At 42.3% G+C, this 26,373-nt stretch overlaps 1 protein-coding gene across 2 annotated transcripts in view; it reads left to right on the forward strand.

The window, feature by feature from the left end:
• Positions 1 to 26,373, forward strand: part of VPS41 (VPS41 subunit of HOPS complex) — a 186,997-nt gene that overhangs the window by 119,300 nt on the left and 41,324 nt on the right. For both annotated transcript variants that reach the window (XM_060632220.2, XM_060632221.3), the window contains 7 exons: positions 10,496 to 10,593; positions 14,007 to 14,136; positions 15,760 to 15,875; positions 17,176 to 17,232; positions 18,509 to 18,570; positions 19,960 to 20,041; positions 24,087 to 24,179. In XM_060632220.2, the coding sequence (XP_060488203.1) occupies positions 10,496 to 10,593; positions 14,007 to 14,136; positions 15,760 to 15,875; positions 17,176 to 17,232; positions 18,509 to 18,570; positions 19,960 to 20,041; positions 24,087 to 24,179 (638 nt within the window). The remainder of the gene's footprint in view (positions 1 to 10,495; positions 10,594 to 14,006; positions 14,137 to 15,759; positions 15,876 to 17,175; positions 17,233 to 18,508; positions 18,571 to 19,959; positions 20,042 to 24,086; positions 24,180 to 26,373) is intronic.

The raw sequence follows: 26,373 nt of genomic DNA on the forward strand, positions 1-26,373 counted from the left end.
CGAAACCGTGAGATGATGAACTGAGCTGAAACCAAGAGTCAGATGCTTAACCAACTGAGCCACCCAGGCGCCACCAAATTACATTGTTAAAAGTAGGTTCTGGTCTAAGCCTGCCATAATTATTTGAACTTGGATCTCTTGCACTATCACGGGACTCCCTTGCTCTGTGGCACTGTTCACCAGAGTCTTCTGTGGTCTTCCAGGAATGGCAGTTGGAGAGCTCTTGAGAAATGAAGCCTGTATTTGTGGGTCATTTTCTGGGTGTCCTGCCAGGACAGATGGCTTACATGTGAGGAATTCACGATTGACTTCCTAGTCTTGATTTCCTATGGAAGCTTATTTCAAAAAACAAAAACAAAACCAAAAGGAATCAAAGGAAATATTATATGGGAATCTATGTAAAATGATAGAAGCTAGGAAGAAAGGGAGGAGAAAAGGGATGTCTTTTCACTTTAATTAAGCAGTGGCCGTATCTTCAGTGATGGTACACTGTGGCTCTTTGAATTTAGCACATTGTTCTATTTTTAGCCTCTTGATTGATTGGGAAAACAGTGACCTGGAAATGAAAGATCTGTGTGCTGGTGGAGACAAGCGTGAGATAATAGTCTTGGCTAGATCTAAGTGTGTCTTCCCATCCACCTGTTACTATGCTGACCCAGATACGCGGGTTCCACGTGAGTGACGTGGTTCATCTCCCTGGCTGAGTCTCAGCAGGAATCAGGACGGTTCTGGTATCATTCAGAGTGTTTTCACTCAAGGATCTTTATTTGGTGTTCTGTTATAAATTCAGTTCGACTCTTATAATCTCGTAATTCTTCTTTCTGCATTAAATTTTTTCCCTGACATCTTATCATGAGAAAAATTAAAACGTACCAACAAGCGAAGAATTCTCACAAAACGAGCACCCATGTGAGTGCTCCTAGGTTCTGCAGTTAAGATTGTGCTGTATTTGCATGTCTGGTCCTCTGTCCATTCCTCTTCAAAGTCAGGACTCTTTCCCTCTCAGTGCTGGGAACTCAAACGTTTGTTGTTGGGTGTGGCATTGGTAAATTTTCTCTATAGCAAGTATCAGTAAGAAGTCTGAAACACTTGATGTAGCAAATATATTTTGTTCATTTTATAAAAACAACCACCAGGCACATGCCACGTAGATAGAATTTCATTTAACCTTCACAGCCAGATGAACAGGGCTGTTAGCCCACTTCATAGGTGAAGAGACTGAGGTTCGGAGGGGTCAGGTAACCTGCTCAGGATCGTTACATTCATAAGCAAAGAAAACAACGTTTGAACTCAGGATATGCCGAGTTTCAAAGCTGTTGCTCATCGCCCCTGTGCCATACACTCTCACATGCATTCCCTCTAGCTCACGCCGGCCCTCAGCTGCAGCCAGAGGAACTGACGAGAATGATGGAGGCTTGCTGTGGGCGTTCAGATAAAAACCATAGGGTAGAAAGTCTATAGAATCCAAACACCCCTTTCAATATGCCAGTGATATTACCCGTTCTTCAAAAGCCAGATGAAATTCCGTGGATTTTTTTTTGTCTTTATTTTGGTTCAGCCAAGTATCCCGTTCGGAGAAGTAGTTATTTTAGTTCCCCTTGTTTTATTCTGGGACTGATAGCCCTTCACTGTTCGTCTTCCAAATTGTTAGAGAACATCTAGAATATAGGTGCTTAAAGGGAACCAAATCCGGATTTGTGATGTGATGCTTTCAAACATTTGAAGAAGAAAAGCTTTTGTTTGCTCTTTTTTATTGTTTGACTTCAGCTTAGTTGACGCATCAAGGTAGTTTTGGAGCGGGGGAGGGAGGGTTGGTCTCTAAAATTATTTCTGTTTTTCAGTTTAATTGTGGTAAAGCTTAAGGTAAGATCTACCCTCTTAATGTTTTTTTAAATGTTTATTTTAGAGAGCGAGAGAGAGACAGAGAGAGTAGGGGAGGGGAGGGGCAGAGAGAGAGGGAGACACAGGATCTGAAGCAGGCTCCAGGCTCCAAGCTGTCAGCGCAGAGCCTGATACAGGGCTTGAACCCACGAACCATGAGATCATGACCTGAGCTGGAAGTCGGACACCTAACTGACTGAGCCACCCAGGTGCCCCTGCCCTCTTAAATTTTTAAGTGTACAATACACTGTTGACTATGTGTACAATGTTGAACAGGAGATCACTAGAGCTCACTCATGTTGTTAACTGAGACTTTAGGCCCATTGATTAGCAATTTCCCACTTTCCCCCTCCCGCCCTTGGCAACCACCATTCCACTCCTTGATTCTATCGGTTTGACTCCTGTAAATACATCCTAGAAATGGAATCATGCGGTATTTGTCTTCCTGTGACTGACTTGTTTCACTTAGCATAGTGTCCTCAGGGTTCATCCATATTATTACAGAATTGTCCTCCTTTGTCCTCCTTTCTTGAAGAATTGTCCTCCTTTCTAAAGGCTGAATAATGTTCCATTGTCTGTCAATATACCACATTTTACTTATCCATTCCTCTGTTGATGGACATTTAGGTTGTTTCTACATCCTGCCTATTGTGAATAGTGCCGCCACAGCGACCGTGGGAACGCTAACGTCTCTTTAAGATACTGATTTTAATTATTTTGGCTAAATACCCAGAAGTGGGATTGCTGGATCATACGGTGGTTCCATTTTTCATTTTTCGTGGAAACTCCATGCTGTTTTGCATGGCGCTGGGCCACTCTGCTCTCCCCCCAGCAGCGTACAAGGTTCCAGTTTCTCCACGTCCTCACCAACATTTGTCTTTTCTTTTCTGACAATAGCCTATTTACAACTGAAAGTGTAACTTCTTGGTTTGACCCTTTTGACCCAGCAGGTCCTTGACCATTATGACCTTTTCCACAGCGTAAGCAGCGTGTTGTGAGCCACTGCCTAAATCACTCCTCATCCGTGCTGCTTCCTGAGTGCCAAAGTTGAGATGAGATTATCACAGGAACTGAGCTCTGTCATTTAGCACAGTGGTGTGGCGAATATTGATTAGAAAATATGCAATTAAACTGTGGACTACACTTGCTTTAAATGGCTTTTGTCTTATGTGTACTATTGGCTCCTGGCTTGAATGTTTTTGTTATTTTGTCCATTAGTCATCCCCTTCTATCTTATGCCTGTGTATGAGGTCTTCTCCCTGGTTTGCTGATGTGAAACATGGTAAAGTCGTTTTTACTTTCATGCATCTGCTTCACAGCACAGCCCTGAAGATGTTGGAATGTTGTAATATCCAAATGCATTTTCTTAAATCAGTGGTCAGCCTGACAGAGTGTCCAAACTTACTGGAGAGTCATTATGAAATACTAATACTAGCGACTGAGGGGTCACATTCTCTTGGGAGGAAGGCACTATCACAAAGGGACCTCGATGCTTTTTTCACAAGTGAATGCAAGACAATGAAAGATAATTGTTCCTGTTTGGAAATTGCTTGAGAAACTCCTGTTTGTTTGCTTTTTAAGACTGAGAGGCCAAAATCTATAGCATATGATTTTATTTAGCTCCAGTAAAGATACCAAATCCTCTGAGTCACATCTGTTGGGGATTTTGAAAGCAACAAAGTGAAAACAAGGGCCTAGAACAAAGAAGCAGTGCAGATTGTGCTGAGTGCTTTTGCGCTTTTTAGCACAGCAAATTCAAGGGAGGGGCCAGGCACCCCGGCCGCCGGCCACAGAACCACCAGAGGACTGTCAAAGCCTTAACTTGCATTTCTGCCAACTAACTGTAGCACACTTTTAACCTGAGTATCTTTGTTCTGATGTATGCTTTCTAGTGTGACTTCTATCTGGGAAAAGGAAGCCTTCAGATTCCTGCTTGAGTTACCTTCTACTTAACTTGAGTTAAGAGGTTACCTTCTACCTAACCTCTCTGAGCTTTAGTGTCCAGTCCCCCCACCCCTGTCCCAAAATCAGTACAGGGTGGTTATGGTAAAAAGAAATCATGTCTGTACAATATTCTGCATCCTGCCCCTCCGCAGAGGGAATGTTCGTTAAACGGGAGCTGTTCATAACACTACGATTATATTCAGTTACTCAGAGAGAAAAACAGCATTTCTTTTAACAGTCAGACTAAAATACTTTTGTCCACAAAGTCATTTGAAATAGGGATGCCTGGGTGGCTCAGTAGGTTAAGCATGTGACTCGATTTCAGCTCAGGTCATGATCTCATGGTTGGTGAGTTTCAGTCCCACGTTGGGCTCTACTCTAATAGCATGGAGGCTGCTTGGGATTCTCTCTCTCTCTCCCTCTCTCTGTGTTCCTCCCCTGCTTGTGCTCTCTCTCTCTCAAAATAAGTAAATAAACTAAAAAAAAAGTCAATTGAAAGAGAATTGGGGGAAAGGTATAGGTAAACATTTACCATTCCGAAGAGATTAGTATATTTCATGCCTGCATTTTTCAGTAAAATGTATCTTATAAACCTATATAATACAGATGCAAGTAATCAAGAATATTGATTTAAATATCACTTTCAGGGGCGCCTGGGTGGCTCAGTCGGTTAAGCGGCCGACTTCGGCTCAGGTCACGATCTCGCGGTCTGTGAGTTCAAGCCCCGCATCGGGCTCTGTGCTGACAGCTCAGAGCCTGGAGCCTGTTTTGGATTCTGTGTCTCCCTCTCTCTGACCTTCCCCGTTCATGCTCTGTCTCTCTCTGTCTCAAAAATAAATAAACATTAAAAAAAAAAATTTAAATTTCACATACAGGTCTGAATACACTGATAGTGAGACAATCTACTTGTGAATTATTTGGAAAATGGTCTTTGTGTTCAGACCTAAAATCTTGATATTTATCCTTTTCAATTTAATATACATTTCTAATACTTTTTTTTAAATGAAAACATTTTAATGAGCACTTACTGCATTGTTTTCTTTCATGTTACAAACACCATACCTGCTCTTGAGGGGCTGATGGTCATTGCTGTTTTCACCCTTTTCCCTACCCTTCTGAAAATAAATTATCTCACTTTGTACAGTACCTTTTTTTATATATATTTCCATTTTTGCATAGCATGCTGTATTTTATTTTATTAATTTTTTTTTTTTTTTGGTTCTAGACTCAGGCTCTTTTAAGTCAGACAGGATCTTTAACATTCTGATACTTCTAAAAGAATGTCTAACCCAAATTGGTGCTCGGCGATTCTTTTTTTGAGTAGTTGATAACCAGAGATGTAAGGCGCAAGGTACAAGAAAGGTTTTGCTAATTTCTTTTTCAGTCACGCGGCAGTCGTTTGGAAACTGTTAGCGGGTCTGCTGTCGAAGGTCCAGCGGTACCTGCGTATTTGTGACTCTAACCCTGACGCCATTGCCTGGCTGATGGAAAGCTCGTGTGTCACCCTGTAGCATTTTGTATTTGGAGGATTCTCAGAAGCGGCAGCATAACTCTTCAGTCTGCCCGAGTCGTCACCTGACAAGGGAACAGCTAAGTCACGCGACCAAAACCACATTGACAACATTGACCACACAAATGAGCGACAGAGTGGACCTGAGAGCCCCAGATACGAGTGAGCGGGAAGGCCCACCGATCGCCGCCAGACCCGCTGTGGGGCCCATGTCTGTGTGAGAGAAAGTAGAGGGTGGAGGGGAGCCAGGGGGCATCTGGTAAATTTGAGGTCAGGAGAACTCCCGCACGGCAGACGGGTGTTCCCAGAAGACCACTGGCCGCTCAGCGGGTGCGGGGACCGCGTTGAGGAGCATGAAAGCTGAGTAGGATCGGGACTGTAGAAAGGAAAGAGAAGGGACAGTGAAAGTGGGGAGGGAACAGGGCCAGGAAGTCTCAGAAAGCAAGAGGCCGGGTTTTTAACACTAAATAAAAACAGCGCAGGAGGGAGCGCTCTGCTATGTTTGAGGAGCTGTCCCATCCCCTGCCTCTTCCTAAGAGATCAGGGACTGTGTTGTCGCCCACAGATGACCACCAAAAGGCACCAAGGTCAAATCCCATACTCAGGCTTAAGGAAAAGTAAACAAGGAGCAGAATAATATCGTTGGCAATGAAAGCAAGAAACCAGAAAGAAACACCCAGAACAAGCGGGAAGACTTTTTTTTTTTTTTTTTTGAATTAGACACGAAAGAACAAAAATATCAATTTAAAGAAAATTTCAAATGAGATGACAGAAGTCAAGAAATATTTATAAATGAAAGGTCATTTCAGAAATGAAGATTGAACTAGAAGGAACATGGGCAAACAGAAAGACCATGCTGTCAGAGAAATTGAAGGGGGAAAAGAGGACAATTTGAAAACATCGCAAAGCAAGAAGAAAAAGATTTAACAGTGAAATGATAAATACCAAAGACTGGCAAAGATGATTCAATTGACAGGTAAGGGTCCCTGAAGGAAAAAAAAAGACAAAGGAATGGAGCAGATCCCAAACACAGTAATTCAAGAAAAATTTCCTGAAACTACGAAGAAACGAAAAGTTGAAGCTAGAAAGTCATACCCTGTGTCTCTGAATATAGTGACCCACAAGGAGCACCATCAAGATATGTTTGGGTAAGGGGCGCCTGGGTGGCGCAGTCGGTTAAGCGTCCGACTTCAGCCAGGTCACGATCTCGCGGTCCGTGAGTTCGAGCCCCGCGTCAGGCTCTGGGCTGATGGCTCGGAGCCTGGAGCCTGTTTCCGATTCTGTGTCTCCCTCTCTCTCTGCCCCTCCCCCGTTCATGCTCTGTCTCTCTCTGTCCCAAAAAAATAAATAAAAAACGTTGGGGAAAAAAAAAAAAAAAAAAAAAAAAGATATGTTTGGGTAAAATGACTGGACTTTTTCAAGACAGTCTGTCGGGCATCTAGATCTGTGCTGCCCCGTTGTAGTGATGGATTGAACTGTACCGCATGCAGGATTCTAACGACTTAGTATGAAAATAAGTAAATTGTCTCATTAATTTTTCTATGTTGTTCCATGTTGAAAACATTTTAGATACGTTGCAGTAAATATGTTTTAAAATTTTTACCTCTTTTTACTCTTCAATATGGCTACTAGAAAATTGAAAATTGCATGCGCAAGTTGTGTTTATGGCCTGCGTTAATATTCCGTTGGACAGCGCGGATCTAGAACTCCAGGCCCCCTTCTGCATCAGAGTCCCCATTCTGCATCCGTAGTACCTTCCTGGATAGAATTTTCCCGTGAATAGTCCTTTTGATATTTTCTTTCCATATGCTTAGAATCTCTCTTTTTTTGTCTTTTTCCTTGAATTCTTCTTCTAGCATTTCAGGGAATTTTTATGTTCCAGAATAAGCCAGGGCACAGCACTGCTTCAGCCCTAACAGGCACCTCATTGCTTCATCAGTCCTACTCGAAGTGAGCACAGCGCCCCCTACAGGGCCCTGGAGCCATCCCCACACTCTGTCTCCCTCTAGGAATGGCATTTTTCTCTCCTCTTTCTTCCCCCTCACCAGCTTTGACCTTCTGTTTTGTTTTAGTGCTCTCTAACCAAATTTGTCTTTATTTTCTTTGTGATTTATCTTTTTTAGATAAACCATTTAAAAGATGAGCTTCTGTGGCAATAGACCTAAAAACTCTGTGTATTTAAACTAGTTTTCTTTTAGGCAAAAAATAAGCAATCATCATTAGAATGATTAAAAGCATTGATATGTGGGAAAGAACAGAATTTCAGGGAAAATAAATTAACTGAAACTTCCACTGGTCCATTGGAAAATTTGAAATAGAAAGCCCGGTCATTACTGGAAGTTATTTTACAAAATCAGCCCATAACGTTTTATATCATTTATGCATGTTCTTCAGGAGAATAAACATTACCATTCCACATTTCCTTCTCTTGGCACTAATCTTGACACGGTTTTTATGTACGACATCCTTTCTTCGTAAATAGCATTTTTCTAGTTAGTTTGTAATTTAGTTACTGCCTAAATTACTACTAAATCTCAGGAAAGTCTGGTAAGATTTAGTACTTAACAAAAGCATTTATTACAGTTTCTGGAATTGACAAGTGAAATAAATGCATGGTTCTGGACATTTCTCCTTGTTTTCTTTTGGAACACCTTAGATTTTCCACTGTTCTTAATTAGAGAACAGGAAGTCTTCTGTCTAATGCATGGAAGCCGTTGTGCACTGGGAAATAAGTATGTAGAGCAGGGAAGATTTGGACAGAATTATCTCCGAGCTTTTCTGTTCTGTTTCGTACAGCTCATTCATAGACATCCGGGCTTGATGTGTATTTGGTTACCTTGGGAGAGCCCCTGTGTTCCTTGTTAATGAGCAGCATATATAGCATCCTGAATGTGGAGAGTATCTTGTCCACCCATCACTTGCTAGATGGTGTTCGTCCTCAAGTGCCTATGGTAGACCAGCACATCAAAGCTTCCTTGTAATTACCATGAATCTGTGGCATCTCTGACTGATTGATTGCACTGGGGGTATAGCATTTCAGTGATGAAATGTAATTTAGTAAAGCAGAACTCAAGTCCATTTCTACCAGATGGGGTTTAACCACCTCAGGAGTCAGTGCAGTCAAAACCTCTGGTTAATATGCCTGCGTGTCTCCTAGAATGTGACACTGCCACCTCTTTGATCACTGGCCCCACACTGTTCAGTAGCACCTGGACATTCCAGACCTCCCCGGGCCTTACCCCACCCCCTCCCCCTACGTAACACAGCAGTGGGAGCTTCTCTAGAATCTTCGGTGCCTGGTGCCCCTGGATGTGCTCATCTGTGCACGTGGCTGTGGTGGAGGCGGCCCTCTGCACGTGCACTTCATGTGAACATTGATCACGTAACCACCGTTTTACCGAAAGTATTTGCAAGTGCCGGATACAGATACTCAGTTAAAGTCCACAAAGGTTCAGGAAAAAAGCGTTAGTGGCAGTGCTAGGATCAGAGCACCTGCCTTTGGAGTTCTGCTCTGGTTCTTACCAGGGCACCATAACCACCTGTGTGATCTAACCAAGGCCAACATGTAAGAAATACTACCTTTTTAATGCTTATGTTACCATTTAGTAATTTCTCTGATCCTATGGATCCTCAGTTTTATTTCGGTGTGAAAATTGTGAAAACGGTTGTATAAGGAGGTGGCAATAAAGACAGGCAGGGACAAGTCACACTAAGTGACCTGCAAGGAAAGTGGAGAGGAGGTGGAAGAAAAATTCAGGGGTGCCTTATTTCATCTGTGTTAGGGATTTTACTTTTACTCTGATTCCATTATTTTATAGATGGGAAAAGTTATACCTGCAGAAGTTAAATGACTTGTTCAAGTTATAACCCAGATCTCTTGAGTCTACATTAAATATTGTTTCTAATATGCTACACAGACTTCCCGTAGTCTGGAGAAAAGAATAGTTTCATCCTAGAGATTAAATCTGAAGCTAATACCACGAACTATGGAGAAGATCGGAATCCGGGAACTCTTAGACAGTGCGGTGGGTCCAAATGAGAGTTTGCTTCCAAATGAGTCTGTGTGTGCAGAGCACGATTCTTGGAAGAGTCTCTGTCAGCAACACTACTGTATCAGCTAGGTTTGCTGTGTAACAAACCACCCCAAACTTAGTTGCTTAAAACAAAAGTCATTTATTATAAGTAGTTTACAGCAGCTATTTATTAGAATCACACCGTAGCAATATTTGTACTTCAACCACTAAGCTGTCAGGTCTGTGAACTCCATTGTAACTAAATCCATATACTTCTTCTGTGATACACTGGTTCTAAATTTTTAAATGTCTTTGAAAAGGAAATTTCTTTTTTTCTCTGACCTTTATTGCACTTAAGGAATCATGGTGTTTCATCACAAGGTACTCTGTATTAAAACACTTTTTTTTTTTAACTTACAAGTCTTCAAAGAAAATGTTTCTTGTTTTTTTATTTCAACGTTTTTGTTTTTGTTTTTTTGTTTTTTTTGGGGGGGGGACAGAGAGAGACAGAGCATGAACGGGGGAGGGGCAGAGAGAGAGGGAGACACAGAATCGGAAACAGGCTCCAGGCTCCGAGCCATCAGCCCAGAGCCTGACGCGGGGCTCGAACTCACGGACCGCGAGATCGTGACCTGGCTGAAGTCGGACGCTTAACCGACTGCGCCACCCAGGCGCCCCTCTTGTTTTTTTAAAAAAGTTAGTTTCATAGTTTCATAATTACAAATAGTACTCTTTTGTACCACTGCAGTGCCCTAATTGTGAAAAACCTAAACTCAGGCATTTAAAAAAAAAAAAATTATTATTGTCATTAATATTAGTTTACATTGGATTTTATGGGTTTAAAAGTGCCTTCATGGGGTTGAACTATGTCATTTTTAAATTAGCTGCTCACAATGTCACCTTGGACTGTTCACGCTGGTGTTACTGTCAGGTTCGCTTTTGCTGGTGATAGAAAATTTCAAGTGTGAGTTCCCGGATATCCTTTCCTGGCACTTCACTATTGTCAAAAAGGGGTGATTATCCACACCCCCTTTGCGTCGGCTTTCTCCAGTAAATCCACCCAGCGTTCGAAGTCCGTGTGTTCTTTCCTTGGTGGGCTGCTGTTTGCTCCTGTTAACACGGAGTCTTCTCCCCATTTTGTTTGCAGTGTCTCAGTTTGAAACCGAATTCTACATCAGTGGGCTCGCACCTCTCTGTGACCAGCTTGTTGTGCTTTCCTACGTCAAAGAGGTTTCAGAAAAAACGGTAATTTTATTCTATCCTTTTTTTTTTTTTTTACCCCAAATACGAAAGGAAGTGCGGATTCGGTTTTTAGCATTATGCCCAGATCAGGTTGCCCAGGAAAGGGCTGTGCTGTAGTCTGAGCAGAAGTTCCCGACCTAGAAAATAAGGTTGGCAGAGATTATGTATTTACCTTTCAGAAGCTCCACTCATTGCCTGCCTTTGTTCCTCTTGCTGAGCAAAGGGGAGTCATTTTTTTTTCCCTCTTTTTTCCATCTCTTGGTATTTTAGGCGAAAGGAATGAAGGATTCCTTTTGCTGAAGGGCGAAGAAACGGAGCTGACACTGTGCATTAGCAGAAATGACAGCAATGAAGTTGATCTGCCACAACAACAGGGGTCCCAGTGGTCAGAGGGAATTACGGAAAGGGCAGTTCGTTATTTCCCGTGGTCCAGACAGATTTGCTTCCTTCCCAGTGGCCTTCCGATCCCGAGCAGCTTGATTTTGCTCTGAAATGGATTGTGGCGAAGTCTCAGTTATCAATGCAAATGTGAGGGAAGGAGATGTAGGGCTGATAGAAAGCAGCAGAGAATCCAAACATCGTTGGACGTGACTTTGGAGGGAAGCCTGTATGTGTGATCCAGTGGAGGCCATGTCCAGCGGAGACACTCGGTCTTCCTTTGAAGCTTGGATGAGCCCCCTTCCCAGCTTGTCTTCACTGTTAGCGTCCAGGGGTGCTGCCGGGAAGGGAGCAGGGGTGGCTTCAAGGCATAAACAAGGAGAGCTTACTGTAAAGGATTTTCTCTTAGATGCCACGTATAAAAGAAATTGCAAATTGATTGTCTGGTCCTCTACAATAAGAAGGCTCTCCTTGTCCGTATCCTCTCCTTTTCTCCCCCCTTTTCAACTGGCTAGGAATAAAATGGGGAGAAAAACCCTGGGAGGCCTGGTTTTGAAGTGGTAGCTTGAGAGCATTTCTCTGAGCGAGCACTTGTGGTGGGAAGTCATTGCTATAGTAACCTGAAGCTCTGGGCACCCACGTTGCTAGGCGATGGGATGCTTTAGACTTAAGTGAATACTCAGAGCTACTAAAATCAATAGGTCTGGCTTCTAGCCCTGTTGCAGGACATCACTTTATTATTTTATTTATTTTATTTATTTATTTATTTTTTTTTTTGAAAACAAAGGAAAGCAGTGGCTCCCAAGGGAGTAAAAATACAGTGCTTTCTGATGAGGAAGGTGGGGTGGGTTGAGAATGTGATTGAAAGACGGAGGAAGGAAGCAGTAAAATGAAAAAGGGAAAGCCCGATGCACAAGTGAGCAAAAAAGAAAGGAAGCAAGGAAACCTTTGCTAATAAAGGAAGAGGATTACAAAGGAGTAGAAACCAAAGAAAGGCCAACCCCATAGACCACATTAGAAAATGGAATTTCTTCAGAGGAAGACTTGTGAGGGTCTTGGAGATGATTTACAGTTGTGTGTGCCAGTACACGTAGCTTTTTATATAGCACTGAAGTACACCTGAGATCCTTAAACACAGAATAAACTGACAAAATTAAGACAAAGGCATAAAGCAAGCGTGGGGGCCAAACCACTCCCCCCTTTGTTCTTTTCTCATATGAAAAAGACAGTGTAACTGCGACATTAGACAAAATTCGTCTTTATGTCACGCATATCCTCCCCCAGAACAGTCTCCCCGTTACACCCATCACGTACGTGCGTTATTCCGCACCGTTGTTGTCATGGTCGCACGCTTTTCTGTGTTGCCCTATTTTTGTGAACCTTATTCCATTCTCTCTCCATATGGCTGTGTCGTCTCCTGTCATTATCATTTATAGTGGCCGTGGACAATTCCATCTGGATTTATTCAGCTGTCTCCCTTATGTTTGTTCCATTCATTAACAAAGCATACGTGTAGCAAGAATCATGCTAAGCACTGGGGATCAAAGGCCAGCAAGACCAAAATCTTGCTCCTGGGAAGGTCACAGATAAGCAGGGGCCGCACGACCAGTGAGCAAAAGGTTGTAAAGGAACAAGATGAATCACTGATGGTTTTCTTATGCATTTAAAGGAGCTATTTATGTGGCCAAGCAAGGTGGTTTTCTTTTACTATTATTTGCTTCCAATATTTTTTCTATTCTTGCTGTTCTAATTTGGATTTTGTTTTTGCCCTTGTTACAGCAGTTCATTTTTTAAATATTACAACCTTTCCACTTTTTCCCATTGTTTCAAAATTGAGACGGTTCTCATTTTTCCACAGATGTGAAAAATTCTGCTGTATACTCCCTTGTTTTTGCCCTCTACAAGTCGATCTTTCATAATTGTTGTTTTATTTTTGGCATGTTTTTAAACGTATGAGATGCAAAGCTAATGTCATTGCCTCTCAGTTAACCTGACAAAACGGATCAAAGAACTCTTGCAGGCTCACTGCGGTTCTTGGGGGACGTGGGGAGTTGGGGGACATCTCCCACGCGGTCCCGCCTCTGGGTTTTCTGCGCCAGTGTCCTACGGCTGCGGGTCTTGAGGCTTCGGAAAACCGGCAAGCGTATTTTTATGCCTGTGTGCCAAATGCTCAAAAAGCACAAACTTTCAAAGTAAAACAAACTTGACTTCAAGTCCAAGGTTTACCCTAAGTCCCAGTTTTGCCACAGATTGCAGTCTCCCCATTACATGACTTTTCTTTCCTACAACGACATCCCCCGTTCCTTCATCTGTGATATCTGGAGCAGTAATACTCACTTAGGTAATTTAAGGGGTAACTTATGAGCTCTGTGAGAACAATGTGTGTCTCATTGCCTTCTAGGTTAGTGGCACTGCCACAGGCCCTAGAAAACCCTCTCTCCCCCTTCTCTCCTGACCTAGAGGTGCACTGTTCAAAACTATGGTCACTCACCGTATGTGGCTATCTACATTTTAATTAATTAAAATGAAATAAAAGCTGTTTCTCGGTCGCGGTAGCCACGAGTGACTCTTGTCTGTCGCATTGGGCGGCGCACATGGCCACCATTGCCCTCTTCGTCTGAGCGCATTCTGCCTTAGACGTGGCTCTCGGTCCCTGGCTTCTCAGCGTCACCAGTGAGTGTACCAGTGGTGGCAGTGGCTTGGCAGTTTGTCGCGTTATTTTTATGCTTCCCCACATTCGTGAGGAAGAGCCGAAGCCGGTTGTGGAAGTGTGCGGTGGCCATGCCCTTGGAGCTGGACGGGCCGCAGTGGGGACCGCCAAAGGACTCAGTAGCACCTGTCCCCTTGGTCTCACAGAAAGGTCAGAAGATAACATGGTGTGTCAAGGCTGTCACGCAGGTGGTTAGAAGGGCCTACATCTGTCCAAATTATGAAACCAAGGCATTTAACTAGGACTGACTGGAATGCATTTGTACAGTTTCTAGAAACATAATGAAAACATGCCTTTTCCCTCCCTTCCCTCCCCCGTCCCCACCCAGGAGAGAGAATACCGTGCCAGGCCTCGACTGGATATCATCCAGCCACTTCCTGAAACCTGTGAGGAGATCTCTTCGGACGCTCTCACCGTGAGAGGCTTTCAGGAGAATGAGTGCAGAGATTATCATCTAGGTGAGAGCTCAAGGCTCTGGCTCATGTTGTTTCTTGCGCTTGTGGGTTTTTTCCCCTTTCACGCTGTTAGCACAACCAGGAATTTAAATTGAGGTGCTGGAAGGGTCTTAGAGAATATCTGGGCAGGCCTGTTGTGTTGAGGATGAGGGCACAAGGCTCAGAGCTTGCTTGAGCTCCCACAGAAGGGAGGGGGAGACCAAGGTGAGGGGGCTCCATGGGCTTGGTTCTTATGTTGTATCTCTTGCCCTGTGGAGTGTGACACCCACGGGGACATCAGGCAGCATGGTTCCATGGTTGCCAGATGACTCCCAACTGTGTACGTCTGGAAAGCGTGCTCTGGGATGGCAGACAGTCGTCTTCCTGTTAGTAACCAAAATGCCTGTCGCCTGGGAGAGTGCCCGGCAGGGACTTGGGGTTCGCCGAGAATTTGTTGAGCGGGTGAACGAATACGCTGGTCACTACTCAGAAGTCAAGGATGAATGGCTGTTATTTGGTCATTGCCAGGCCATCTGTGCTAGAGTGTCATCACATCATCCAAAAATACAGTGATGAAAGTAGAATAGCCTAAGCTTTCTTTTCGAAAGTTCCTGCTTCAAAAGCAATGGATGTTTTTGTTTTTGTTTGTGTTTGTTTCCAGAATATTTTTGGTTCTCATTTTGGCCAAAGGAAAGAAAGAAATACTCTATACGGTTTGAGCTTGCTTGCTTTTTTTTTTTTCATTTTATTTTTATTTTTTTAATGTTTATTTTTGAGAGAGAGAGGGCACAAGTGAGGGAGGGGCAGAGAGAGAGGGAGACAGAATTGGAAGCAGGCTCCAGGCTCCAAGCTGTCAGCACAGAGCCCAACATGGGGCTCCAGCCCATGAACCATGAGATCATGACCTGAGCCGAAGTTGGACGCTTTACTGACTGAGCCACCCAGGTGCCCCCCCGTTTGAGCTTTCTTATACGGAGCCCCTAATCAGTTGAGAAATTAAGAGTATATTCTGGACTTGGCAAAAAGCAAATGTGATTCACAACTGGAAGTGTCCAGTCAAGGCATTTTGCTCAGAGCAAACTCTACTGCACACTTAGCAACCCTTCCAAACAGGTTGTGTAATTGAATTCTGCAGGAAACCCTCACGACTGGCGTTGTGCACAATGTGCTGAAATGATAGATGATGACCCCGGGGCCTGGGGCATCTGTCATTTATGCTTTAGGTGGCCTTGACCTTGATGAGGAGGAAACATTTATTGCCAACTGTGGGGTGTAATTGTTCTGTAAAAATAGAACAGTGCTGTAAATGGCCATAAATTAAGTTTATATACAGAAGATGAATTCTAACACACAGGTGACACAGAGCATTTTGATCACCATCTTTCAGCCGAGGTCACAATGTTAATGTGTTAAACATAGAATTATAAACTACCTTATTTTTTCAAAGTTTTTTGATATTCCTTCCTTCCCTCCCTTTTTTTTTCTTTTAAATAATTGTTTGCCTTCAGACAGAGCCAAACAGACTTGCCCAAAGGTAGCCAAGTTTTCTGTTTCCTCTGGAATTGTATAACCTGAGTCCCTTGAAACTGCTGCTGAAGCATCTAATGCCAAGCCACCCACGCTGTTCCTTTCTTGCCTCACCTACAGAGTACTCTGAAGGGGAGTCACTCTTTTATATCGTGAGTCCAAGAGACATTGTCGTAGCCAAGGAACGGGACCAAGATGACCACATTGACTGGCTCCTTGAAAAGAAGAAATATGAGGTAGTTTTGATTTTACTTTCCTGAAAGTATGGTGGCATCTGTAACAGAGGATAAAAGGTTTGTGTAATAAATCTTTCATGTCGGTGAATTAGAACGCCCTAAGTTAAAATAGGTAGGAGGCTGATAACTTTCCAGTACTCTTTTCAGAAATGAGGGGAGAAAGGATTACAAGGAGGTTAACTGGTTTCGTTGTTCAGTGGAGGAAGAGGTGTGGTGGAGGGAGCGAGGCACATTAGATGCAGCCTATTCAAGTGTTTCTCCTATGGTTTTTCAAGGAAAATAAAATCGAGCTAGTGTTTCAGAATTGTCTCTTCTGTATGTTAGTGACACCATTCATTTGTGCTAATTTCGTACATAAGATTAAGCTATCAAATCAATACTCACTTGGAATTGTTTGAACTACTTGTTCAGAGATGATGATGATGTCCACCTCACCGAGTCTGGATTCAGACTAATTTGAGTAGAAAAATGTCCCATGATGACTTTTTTTTTTTTTTTTAACAAAAAGAAAACCTTTTAACTTTAAAAGCTGTAAAGGTATTATTACGGTTGGCTTAGAGAAACTCTCTGGATGGGCTTACATACTAATAAGCTGAAAACAAACAGACGCGAAATAATCTACTCATTTACTGCTTTAAGTTTGTAACCGCCTGAAAGGATTTGGGGGGAAACTGGTTTTCATTTATAAACTAGCTTGAGTCCCGGCATTGCTACAGAGTTCATACCTCAGTGATTACCATATTGCTTCAGATCCAGCAGTTCCTTAAATAACTTTATGTTTTAGACATTTGTGTTAAAGTCATAATTTTGAACTTTCCAAGATAAAAGTAGGGTTTTTCGAAATCTTAATTGCAGATACACTTAACTGTGTGCATCAAGTTTTTTTGTATCCCACAAAGGAAAAGTGCCCCTTTGTCACCGTACGTCATGCAGATTTAGAATGACAGATGAATTTTTTTGTTTGTTTGAACCCCGGAGATGTTGCTGTATTTTGATTTGTGTCTGAAATGTGATTCCAATATCCTAATGTGGAAATGCATTCAAATGGAAATAAGAGAAGTCTTCATTTTGGTTGACTGCTTCTGTTGGAGTTTGAATGCAGTGAGGTTCATTCAACCATAACATTAAAAATGCCCATGCTTGAAGCAAAAGCCATGGGAAAATGGGGCTTTATTTATGTAGTCTAGAACTTTAAAACATAATAAATATAGTGTTTATAACTTCAATATCTTCTTTCCCACTCTCTTCCATTTTCCCTCCCTTCTTTTCTGCTCCCTTTATCGTGCTTTTGTAAATGTAGGAAGCTTTGATGGCAGCTGAAATCAGCCAGAAGAACATTAAAAGACATAAGATTCTAGTAAGTGTGTAATTTTATTATTTGAAACATAACTTTACCTTTTGATAAGTTATAATGAGACTGAAAGTAATTTGAAAAGAACAGGTTTTTTCCTACCTTTTAGAGACTTTATTTCAGACCTTCCAATCTGCAAGGTCAAAATATTTCATTTTATTGAATCAGTGTCTGCTTGTAACCAAGAGGCTTGACTACCTGCTAGGAGGCTGTTTTGGGTAATTTGGAAACTGGATTTGTGACATACACTTTAAATACAAAACTTTCCCATTGTGTGCGGGGTAAGTTTTCTTTGCATTATCCCAAAATGTATCCAGAGTAGTTTCATAATGCCAGATTGCCTCAGTGTCTCCATAATAAGAGTCATATGTGTCATGGAGACGAATCTAGGACCTCGGATACAATTTTCAGTGCATTTTGGACTATGGAAAAATACGGTGACTGAAAGCCCATTTCTTTGCTAATTGTGACAGTGAATGTGCAGATGGAAAGAGTGTGAAGGGTCTTTAGAGATCAGCCAATGCAGGACCATTGTTCACAGATGAAAACTGGAAACCTAGTGGTCTTTTTTTTTTTTATGTTTATTTTTGAGAGAGAGAGTACAGGTGGGGGAGGGGCAGAGAGAGGGTGGGACACAGAATCTGCAGCAGGCTCCAGGCCCCCAGCTGTCTGCACAGAGCCTGACACGGGGCTCGAACTCACAAACTGTGAGAGCATGACCTGAGCTGAGGTTGGACGCTTGACCGACTGAGCCACCCAGGCATCCCTTTTATTAAAATTGATTTCCATGTTGGGGCGCCTGGGTGGCTCAGTCGGTCGAGAGGCCGACTTTGGCTCAGGTCATGATCTCATGGTCCATGAGTTCGAGCCCCGCGTCGGACTCTGTGCTGACAGCTCAGAGCCTGGAGCCTGTTTCAGATTCTGTCTCCCTCTCTCTGACCCTCCCCCGTTCATGCTCTGTCTCTCTCTGTCTCAAAAATAAATAAACGTTAAAAAAAAAATTTATAAAAAAAAATTGATTTCCGTGTTTATTTACATCTCGTATACTTTTCCCCCCACAATAAAAATCACCTAGGGGCACCTGGTGAAAATAGAAACACAGATGCATTTAAACATGGAAGGAAATGAGCATAATTACGTACGGCACACTAAGGTGTATAAAACAGATTCTAAGCAGTAGTGTGCCAGCAGGACCCTAAGGTCATGGCCTGCTCAGGAACTGAGGCTCACCTTCCCAGTTTTTCCAGTTAATTATGGAATTCCTTCATTTCATTTTCCCTAGGACATTGGCTTGGCATATATAAACCACCTGGTGGAGAAAGGAGAGTATGACATAGCAGCACGGTAATAATGATATCTTTACAATTATTTGTTAGTATAAGTAGAAGAAAGAAACGTTTACAGTAAAATAAGCCGTTCTCTGAGGTTGGCATTTTTTTTAGATCTTTCTTGCAGGGGTAATTTTTGAGTATTAGCGGCCTTAACTGCAGCCTGGCTTTGTTACTTACCCACCTACTGTCTCATTTTCACCAAACAAGGGATTTAATGAGAAGGATGTGAAAAGCATGAAGCGTGTGAGAGTTTACCCTTTTTATAAGCTAACAAGTTAGCACATCGGTTTCACGGCTGCTGGCAGAAGACATGACTCGTGGGTCGGAGACGCAGGCCTGCCTCAGCAGTAGCCGTAGCCGGAGTGTCCACATTTGTGCCACATCCCACAGCCCCAGTTCCTACGGAAGGCCGCCGGGTGGCACTGCGCAGGCCATCGGTCGTGTTACAGGAGAGGGACCCTGAGCTTAGGGCATCTGATTCTTTCATAATGAGCAGTAATCCTGCCTGCCCTTAGCTTCAGAGGAACACGGTATTTTTATCATCACCAACCTGCCCTCGGTTCTGGAGGGAAACACTATCTGTGTCTCTCGTTTCCGGGGCTGTTCACTCTACAGACATCCTTGAGAAGGCATTCAGTACCACTGCCTATAATTCAAGGAGAGGGGTCTCCCAACAAGAGGGTGGCAATTAAACAGAACTGACCAGATTTCAGGCTTCAGGTTTGCAAGAACACAAATGTTGTATAGTGATTGTGTGGGTGTGTGTGGGTGTGGCTCCCCTGGAGCTTCAGGGTGCTCGCCTGCGGGACTGCACAGCAGCTTGGACACCTAGCCTTGAGGCCTACCTATTATTTTCTGAGATTTAGGAAAACGTGGTTTTTTTGCAGCATAAATTAAGTTTTTATTCGTATATAAATATTTCTCCAGATGATATACAATGATAGCCTTCCAATTTTCTGAAGTCTGATTTTGTAGTCTGTTATTTCAAGCCATTCAAGAAGTGGTTTAAATTGGTACTTTTGGGTATGGTGACATTTCTTCAAGGCCCCAAACCTGCTGGTTCCCAAACCAGCAGTGCTCATCTGGCTTAGTAGGAAACCCAGAACGGGATAATCATTGGGAAAACTCCTACAACTCCTAATCGTAGTCTTCTGAAAGGGACTCCTCTTTATTTCTAAGTATTTCATATCCATTTTCATGATTTCCGTCAACCTTGTATATGCAGGCAAGTGGTTGTCTAGTAATACCTTTATGTTCATTGGCACTTGAGATAGAAATTTGTCACAACTCTGGGATGAGAGATTTATCTAAACCAATAGAGGAAATGTATTACTTATTCTTTTTTTTTTTCTTTTTTTCTTTTTCTCTTTTTCCTTTCTCCCTGGGATGTTTTGACTGCCAGCAAATGCCAGAAAATTCTTGGGAAAAATGCAGCACTCTGGGAATATGAAGTTTATAAATTTAAAGAAATTGGACAGCTTAAGGTAAGCTAGCCTTATTTTTAACTCTTAATTTTTGTATGTAGGATATTAATATTGAGATGGAAATAAAATGAAGACCATAGTAATCAGTTTCTTCCTGGGAAGTGAGTGTTACCTCAGCTAGGAAGAAACATCAGAACATAAATCTGGTTTATATTTCATGTGTATAAAACATATACCTATGTGTTATACCTTCTTACATCATTCCAATTCTCTCTGTGTTTAGATGAAGTGTTTAATGTCCTTTCTAATGAATACGGAAAGCAGGTATAGTCTCATCCTGCAGATTATAAAAACATGAGTCGTTTTTCAAATGCACTGAAGAATTAATGTACTTTTCAAATAATATTTTATTTGTTGGAAGACAGATGAAAAGTTTGACCATGTAACTATAACACGTAATTCAGTATTTCATGTCTTTACCTTCTTTTTTTCTTTTCCAAGTTCTTATTAATTTCCAGTTAGTTAATATACAGTGTAATATTAGTTTCGGGTGTAAAATTTAGTGATTAGCACTTACATACAACACCCAGTGCCCCTCACGCTTGTTGATGTGATAAGTGCCCTCCTGAATGCCCGTCACCCATTTAATCCATCCCACACCCACTCCCTCCAGCAACCCTCAGTCTATTCTCTGTAGTTAAGAGTGTCTTATAGTTCGCTTCTCTTTTTTTTTACCCCTTCCCCTACGTTCACATCTGTTTTATTTCTTAAATTCCACATATGAATGACATCATATGGTATTGGTCTTTCTCGGACTTATTTTGTTTAGCATAATACATTCTAGCTCCATCCATGTCATTGCAGATGGCAAGATTTCATTCTTTTTTATGGTTGAGTAATATTCCACCTTCTTTATCCATTTATCAGCCGATGGACATTTGGGCTCTTTCCATAATTTGGCTGTGGTTGATATTGCTGCTATCATTGCTGTCCGTGTATCCCTTCAAATCAGTAATTTTGTATCCTTTGGATAAATACCTACTAGTACAGTTGTTGGATCGCAGGTAGGGTACTTCTATTTTTAACTTTTTGAGGAGCCTCCGTACTCTCTTCCGGAGTGGCTGCACCAGTTTGTATTCCCACCAACAGTGTAAGAGGCTTCCCTTTTCTCTGCATCCTCGCCAACATCTGTTGTTGCTGGAGTTGTTAATTTTAGCCATTTGACAGGTGTGAGTTGATAACCTCATCGTAGTTTTGATTTGTATTCCCTTGATGATTAGTGATGTCGAGCATCTTCTCATTTGTCTGTTAGCCATTTGTATGTCTTCTTTGGAAAAATGTTCATGTCTTCTGCCCATTTTTTAACTAGATTATTGGTTTTTTGGATGTTCAGTTTTATAAGTTCTTTATATATTTTAGATGCTAACCCTTTATCTGATAGGTCATTTGCAAATATCTTCTCCCATTCTGAAGATTACCTTTTAGTTTTGTTGATTGTTTCCTTTGAAGGAAACGATTTACCTTTCAATTTATTGCACAACATCCAGATTAAATAATATTGTTATGTTTGTTTAAAACATTTATTTTTTTCCCCAATATTTGTGAACCTTCTCTTAGAGTTATGAATATGTTCTTAAAAATTTCTAGTTATAGGGTACCTGGGTGGCTCAGCCAACTCTTGAATTCATCTCAGGTCATGATCCCAGGGTTGTGGGATCATGCCCTGTGTCAGGCTCCACACTGAACACTGAGTGTGGAATCTGCTTGAGAGTCTCTCTCCCTCTCTCCCTCCCACCCTCCCCCCCCTTCTTTCTCTCCTCCTTCTCCTCCTCCTCTGTCCCTCTCCTCCACTAGTGCTCTCTCTCTCAAAAAATTTTTTAAAAACTTAAAAAAAAAAATTCCCAGTTGCTCAGGCTGCCTGTCCTGTGACATCTGCACTTTTGCCCACATGTTGTTCTTCTTCCCCCAGGGACACTTCTTGTCTTGTTCACTGGGCTGCTCCTGGAGGATCTTATCCAGTCCTGTGGCCATGTGTACGTTGATGGCTCCATAACCCAAACCTCTCTTTTAAATTCAGTGTCTGTCCTGGAAACGCGTGATGGCCATTTTTACTTTCATGAACTGTTGATAACAATCACTCAGATGAACATGAATGCGTTGCTTTCCCAAATTTGGTCCTCCCTCTCTCAGTCTGTATCTGTGACTTCACGATACACCCATCCCTCCATGCTTTACGGCTCACAGCCGCTGCCCTGATGAGAACATCTGAGCTGCCTCCCGATTCTGTTTAATCTGTGGCTCTGTCTTACCTTGTCAGCACCTCTCTTCCCCTCCACTGCTGCTGCCTTGACTCTCGTCTGTGCCGTTGCAGGGGCCTTCTGACAGACGGACGAACAGCCCTACCCAGGGCTAGCGGTTTAAAAATTAAATCCGTTCTTCTCCCTGCCCTTCTGCTTGAAGTATAAAATCCAAATTGCTTTCATTGCCTCACTTCCCCTTTCTCTCCAGATTTAGCTCACTTCTGTGACCCGTGTCCCACGTCTCTGAGCCCCTCTGGTCTCCCTGAACACAGTGCACATCCATGGCTCCACGCTATTCCCTCTGCCCTTCCCCATCTTTCTTTTCCTGATGGACTCCTGGTGTCCATTGCATCTGCTTCAGTATATAGGCTCCACCCCTGCTCACCCAGCACCTTGTGAACCCCTTTCTTAGAACACTTAGCACACAGGCTTGCAGTTGGCTGTTTAGATGTGTGCATGCCATCCCTCTGAGGCTTTGAGCCCCTTGGGATGGTGACTCTAGGTCTGTGTCCCCAGGACAGAATATGGTGATGAGTACATAGTGCACTGCAGGGTCATTTAACAGTGTTTGGAAATTCAGCACTCAACACAGCACTCAAATGGCTAAAGAACGCAAGGTGTGTTATTTTCCCTTAATTTCAAATGATGATTATAAGTTTTTAAAGAGTGATAGATTCCATTTTAAGGAAAAAAATAGGGATAGGTGACCTGTAACTCCTTGATTACTTAAGGTAAAGCTTTTATTTCTGCGACATTCTTCCTCCTATTATTTAGAAGTATCAGGAAGAAGAGCGAGAGAAAGTTTAACCTGAGGCAGTTTTTTATTCATCATTCATACATATGTACATGTCATAGATACTTTTGAATATATATTGTAATGTGTTGTAAGATAGAATTTATTTGAATTTTTTTTCATAATAATTTTCCAAAGTACTCTGTTGCCATACATTTAAAAAAACCTTTTTTTTATGATTGTTTACCTTTGAGAGAGAGAGAGACACACACACACACACACACACAGAATGAGAACAGGGCAGAGAGATAGGGAAACAGAATCCAAAGCAGGCTCCAGTCTCTGAGCCATCAGCACAGAGCCTGATGCGAGGCTCAAACTCAGGAACCATGAGATCCTGACCTGAGCTGAAGTTAGATGCTTAACCAACTGAGCCACCCAGGCACCCCATCTGTTGCCTTACATTTTTAAAAGTAAAAATACACAGATGGTCTCCTACTTACAGTAGTTTAACTTCTGGTTTTTCAACTTTACATTGGTGCAAAAGTGACACACAGTAGAAACTGTACTTTGGATTCGGATTTTGTCTTGGGCTTGTGATACATGGGACAAGCCTCTGTCGCACTGCCAGGCAGGGCAGCCGAGGGGAACTCCCGATGAGGTCCACTGCACCATCACCTGGGTCAGCAGCCCATACGCTCACAACCATTCTCTACCCACACAGCCATTCTGTTCTTCATTTTCAGTACAATACTCGGTAAACTAAGAGATATTCAATGCTTTCTAATAAAAGCAGGCCGTGTGCTTTTATTTTTAGAGGATTTTGCCCAACTGTCGGCTAATGTAAGTGATGTAAGCACATCTAAGGTACGCTCGGCTAAGCTGTGATGTTCGGTAGGGGGGTACTTTAAAAGCATTTCTGACTTAAAATATTCTCAATTTATGATGGTTTTATCAACATAACCCTATGATAGGTGGCAAAAGATCTCTGTACGTTTACATTTTCTACGTAATTGGAGTATGGTTTCGTTTTGTCCCTTCTGAAAAGATTTTTTTCCTTTTCCTTCCTTAGGCTATTAGTCCTTACTTGCCAAGGGGAGACCCAGTTCTGAAACCACTCATCTATGAAATGATCTTACATGAATTTTTGGAAAGTGATTATGAGGTACGGCCATTCTGACACGGTCATAGTTACTTTCTCTCAATGGGAAAGTGGTAAGAAATCTAGAAAAGTAATACAGGGGAGCAGGGGGTTGAAAGGGAGCAGATTTGCGGGTCGTGTGTGATAGATAAAGCCGAGGTGAGACCCTGATGCCCACTCGTGTCTGCGTGTCTGCATAGACCGTGAAAATCTCTAGTCTGCATACATTGTGACCAGTTCTTCTGTTCCTTTATAATTTCCTACAGCTAATTCCTTTGGCTCTTTGAAAGGGCTAAAGAAAAAGGACTAAGTACTGTTTGGTGATTTTGTACACAGAAGAGCAGCCACCCATTGATGCTGGAGTCTCAGAACTAAGTTTGCCAAAGGCAGAATGAAGAGAAACCGGGAGGGGGGGCGGGGGGCAGGCGCGGTGTGCAGGAATGGGGAAGGAGATTGGAAAAGATCTGTTTGCTTATTGATGGCAGGGAAAGGCACCGTCTGCAGCTCGTCGTAAAGTTCCAAGAGCCTAACCCAGTGATAGGTGTTCATTTTTTGGTGCCTCGTAGTATGCTACCAGCTGTCCCTGCCATCTTGTATCTTGGTGTTATGTTTTAAAAGATAAGGAGGACTTTATGTGCACCAGAACTTGAGGTGGCTTCCAAAAAGGTTCATACATGGAGGAGGTGAGCAGACTGGAGTGCCTGGCTTCTGAGTGCCTTGTTAGGATCCTTTTTTACCAATAACAGATTGAATTTAAGGAAGGTCCCATGGCAAACACTACTACGTTTTAACTCTGACGTGAATTTTAGATCTTAAGGTCTACAGGGCCCCTTAAAATAGTGATCCCGGGGGCTCCTGGGTGGCTCAGTCGGTTAAGCGGCCGACTTCAGCTCAGGTCACGATCTTGCGGTCCATGAGTTCGAGCCCCGCGTCGGGCTCTGGGCTGACCGCTCAGAGCCTGGAGCCTGTTTCAGATTCTGTGTCTCCCTCTCTCTCTGCCCCTCCCCCGTTCATGCTCTGTCTCTCTCTGTCTCAAAAATAAATAAAACGTTAAAAAAAAAAATTTAAAAAACAGTGATCCCGTATGCGGATAACACAGGTATGTGGTCAGTTACTTTCCCCCAGGTGTTCCTGGATATGAAAGATTCAAGCAGCCTGAGGCACATGCGATCTGTATTGTTCCCTTGCTTTTACAGCATGGATCTACTCCTTTCTAGATCTGTAGATGTAGGTCTCCTAGAAGAGTTTATGGTAATAGTTTCTGTCATTTATGTTGGGTGCCAGCTGATATAGGCTAGAGGCATGGTTCCTATTCATTTCCCATTCCGTTCAGTTCAACAGAGCTTTATATAGAACCTTCCATGGCCTAGAACTGCGCTGAGTACTCGGTTGGATCCAAGAGAAATTTAAAAAACACAGTCCTATCTTCAGTAGATTTACAGGCTGAGGGTGGAGACCACCTCGGTAAGCTTTAAGCAACTGGACTGTAAGTGACACAGGGCAGAGCGATATGTTCTATACGAGATCTAATGAGAGACCATTATAGACCATTATTGGCCATAGTTATTGGAAAAGATTTCTTCAGTGAATAAGGACTTGTAATGGACTTCTGTTTCTTTCCAGTATGTTCTGAGTAGAGAGAGTGGCTGTCATAAATATTCCATCTTTGTACATCTTCCCAAAAGAGAATTATGAGTGTCCTATAAAAATGATGGAGAAAAATATGAATTTTATTGAGAAATACTGAAGCTTAGTATACCTACCCTTTTTTTAAAATAATGTAATTTAACCATGGAAACCACAATTTTATTATTTTTATGATTGTGTTACAATTCTTTCACATGATTCAACTCTTTTTCAAGAAATGGTCTTAAATTCTGTATCCTTAAACCTATCCTATTGATTCATGTCTGGAAGCCTATTGACTGAGACAAAAAGAAACAAGCATGACTTAAGCTTAGATTTCGTGGGTATTTTTTCCTGAATAATCAGGGTGTCTGCCTGGTCAGCCCTGTTAAGAAGGGTCTACATAATTTATTGTCACTGTCATAAGCTCTTATAAATTGTCTACCTTCCCTCAATCTTAATTTCATGTTTAATTTTGAATTAAATTGTCACAGAATTGACCAGGGAACAGTGTTCTGTAACAACACTTTTGATCATGTGTTATGTGGATGAAAATTTTGTGTCACTAAACAGCAGTAAAGATCAGATTGAA

The sequence above is a fragment of the Panthera onca genome, chromosome A2 (genome assembly GCF_046562875.1).
Source record: "Panthera onca isolate mPanOnc1 chromosome A2, mPanOnc1 haplotype 2, whole genome shotgun sequence".
Classification (NCBI taxonomy): Eukaryota; Metazoa; Chordata; class Mammalia; order Carnivora; family Felidae; genus Panthera; species Panthera onca.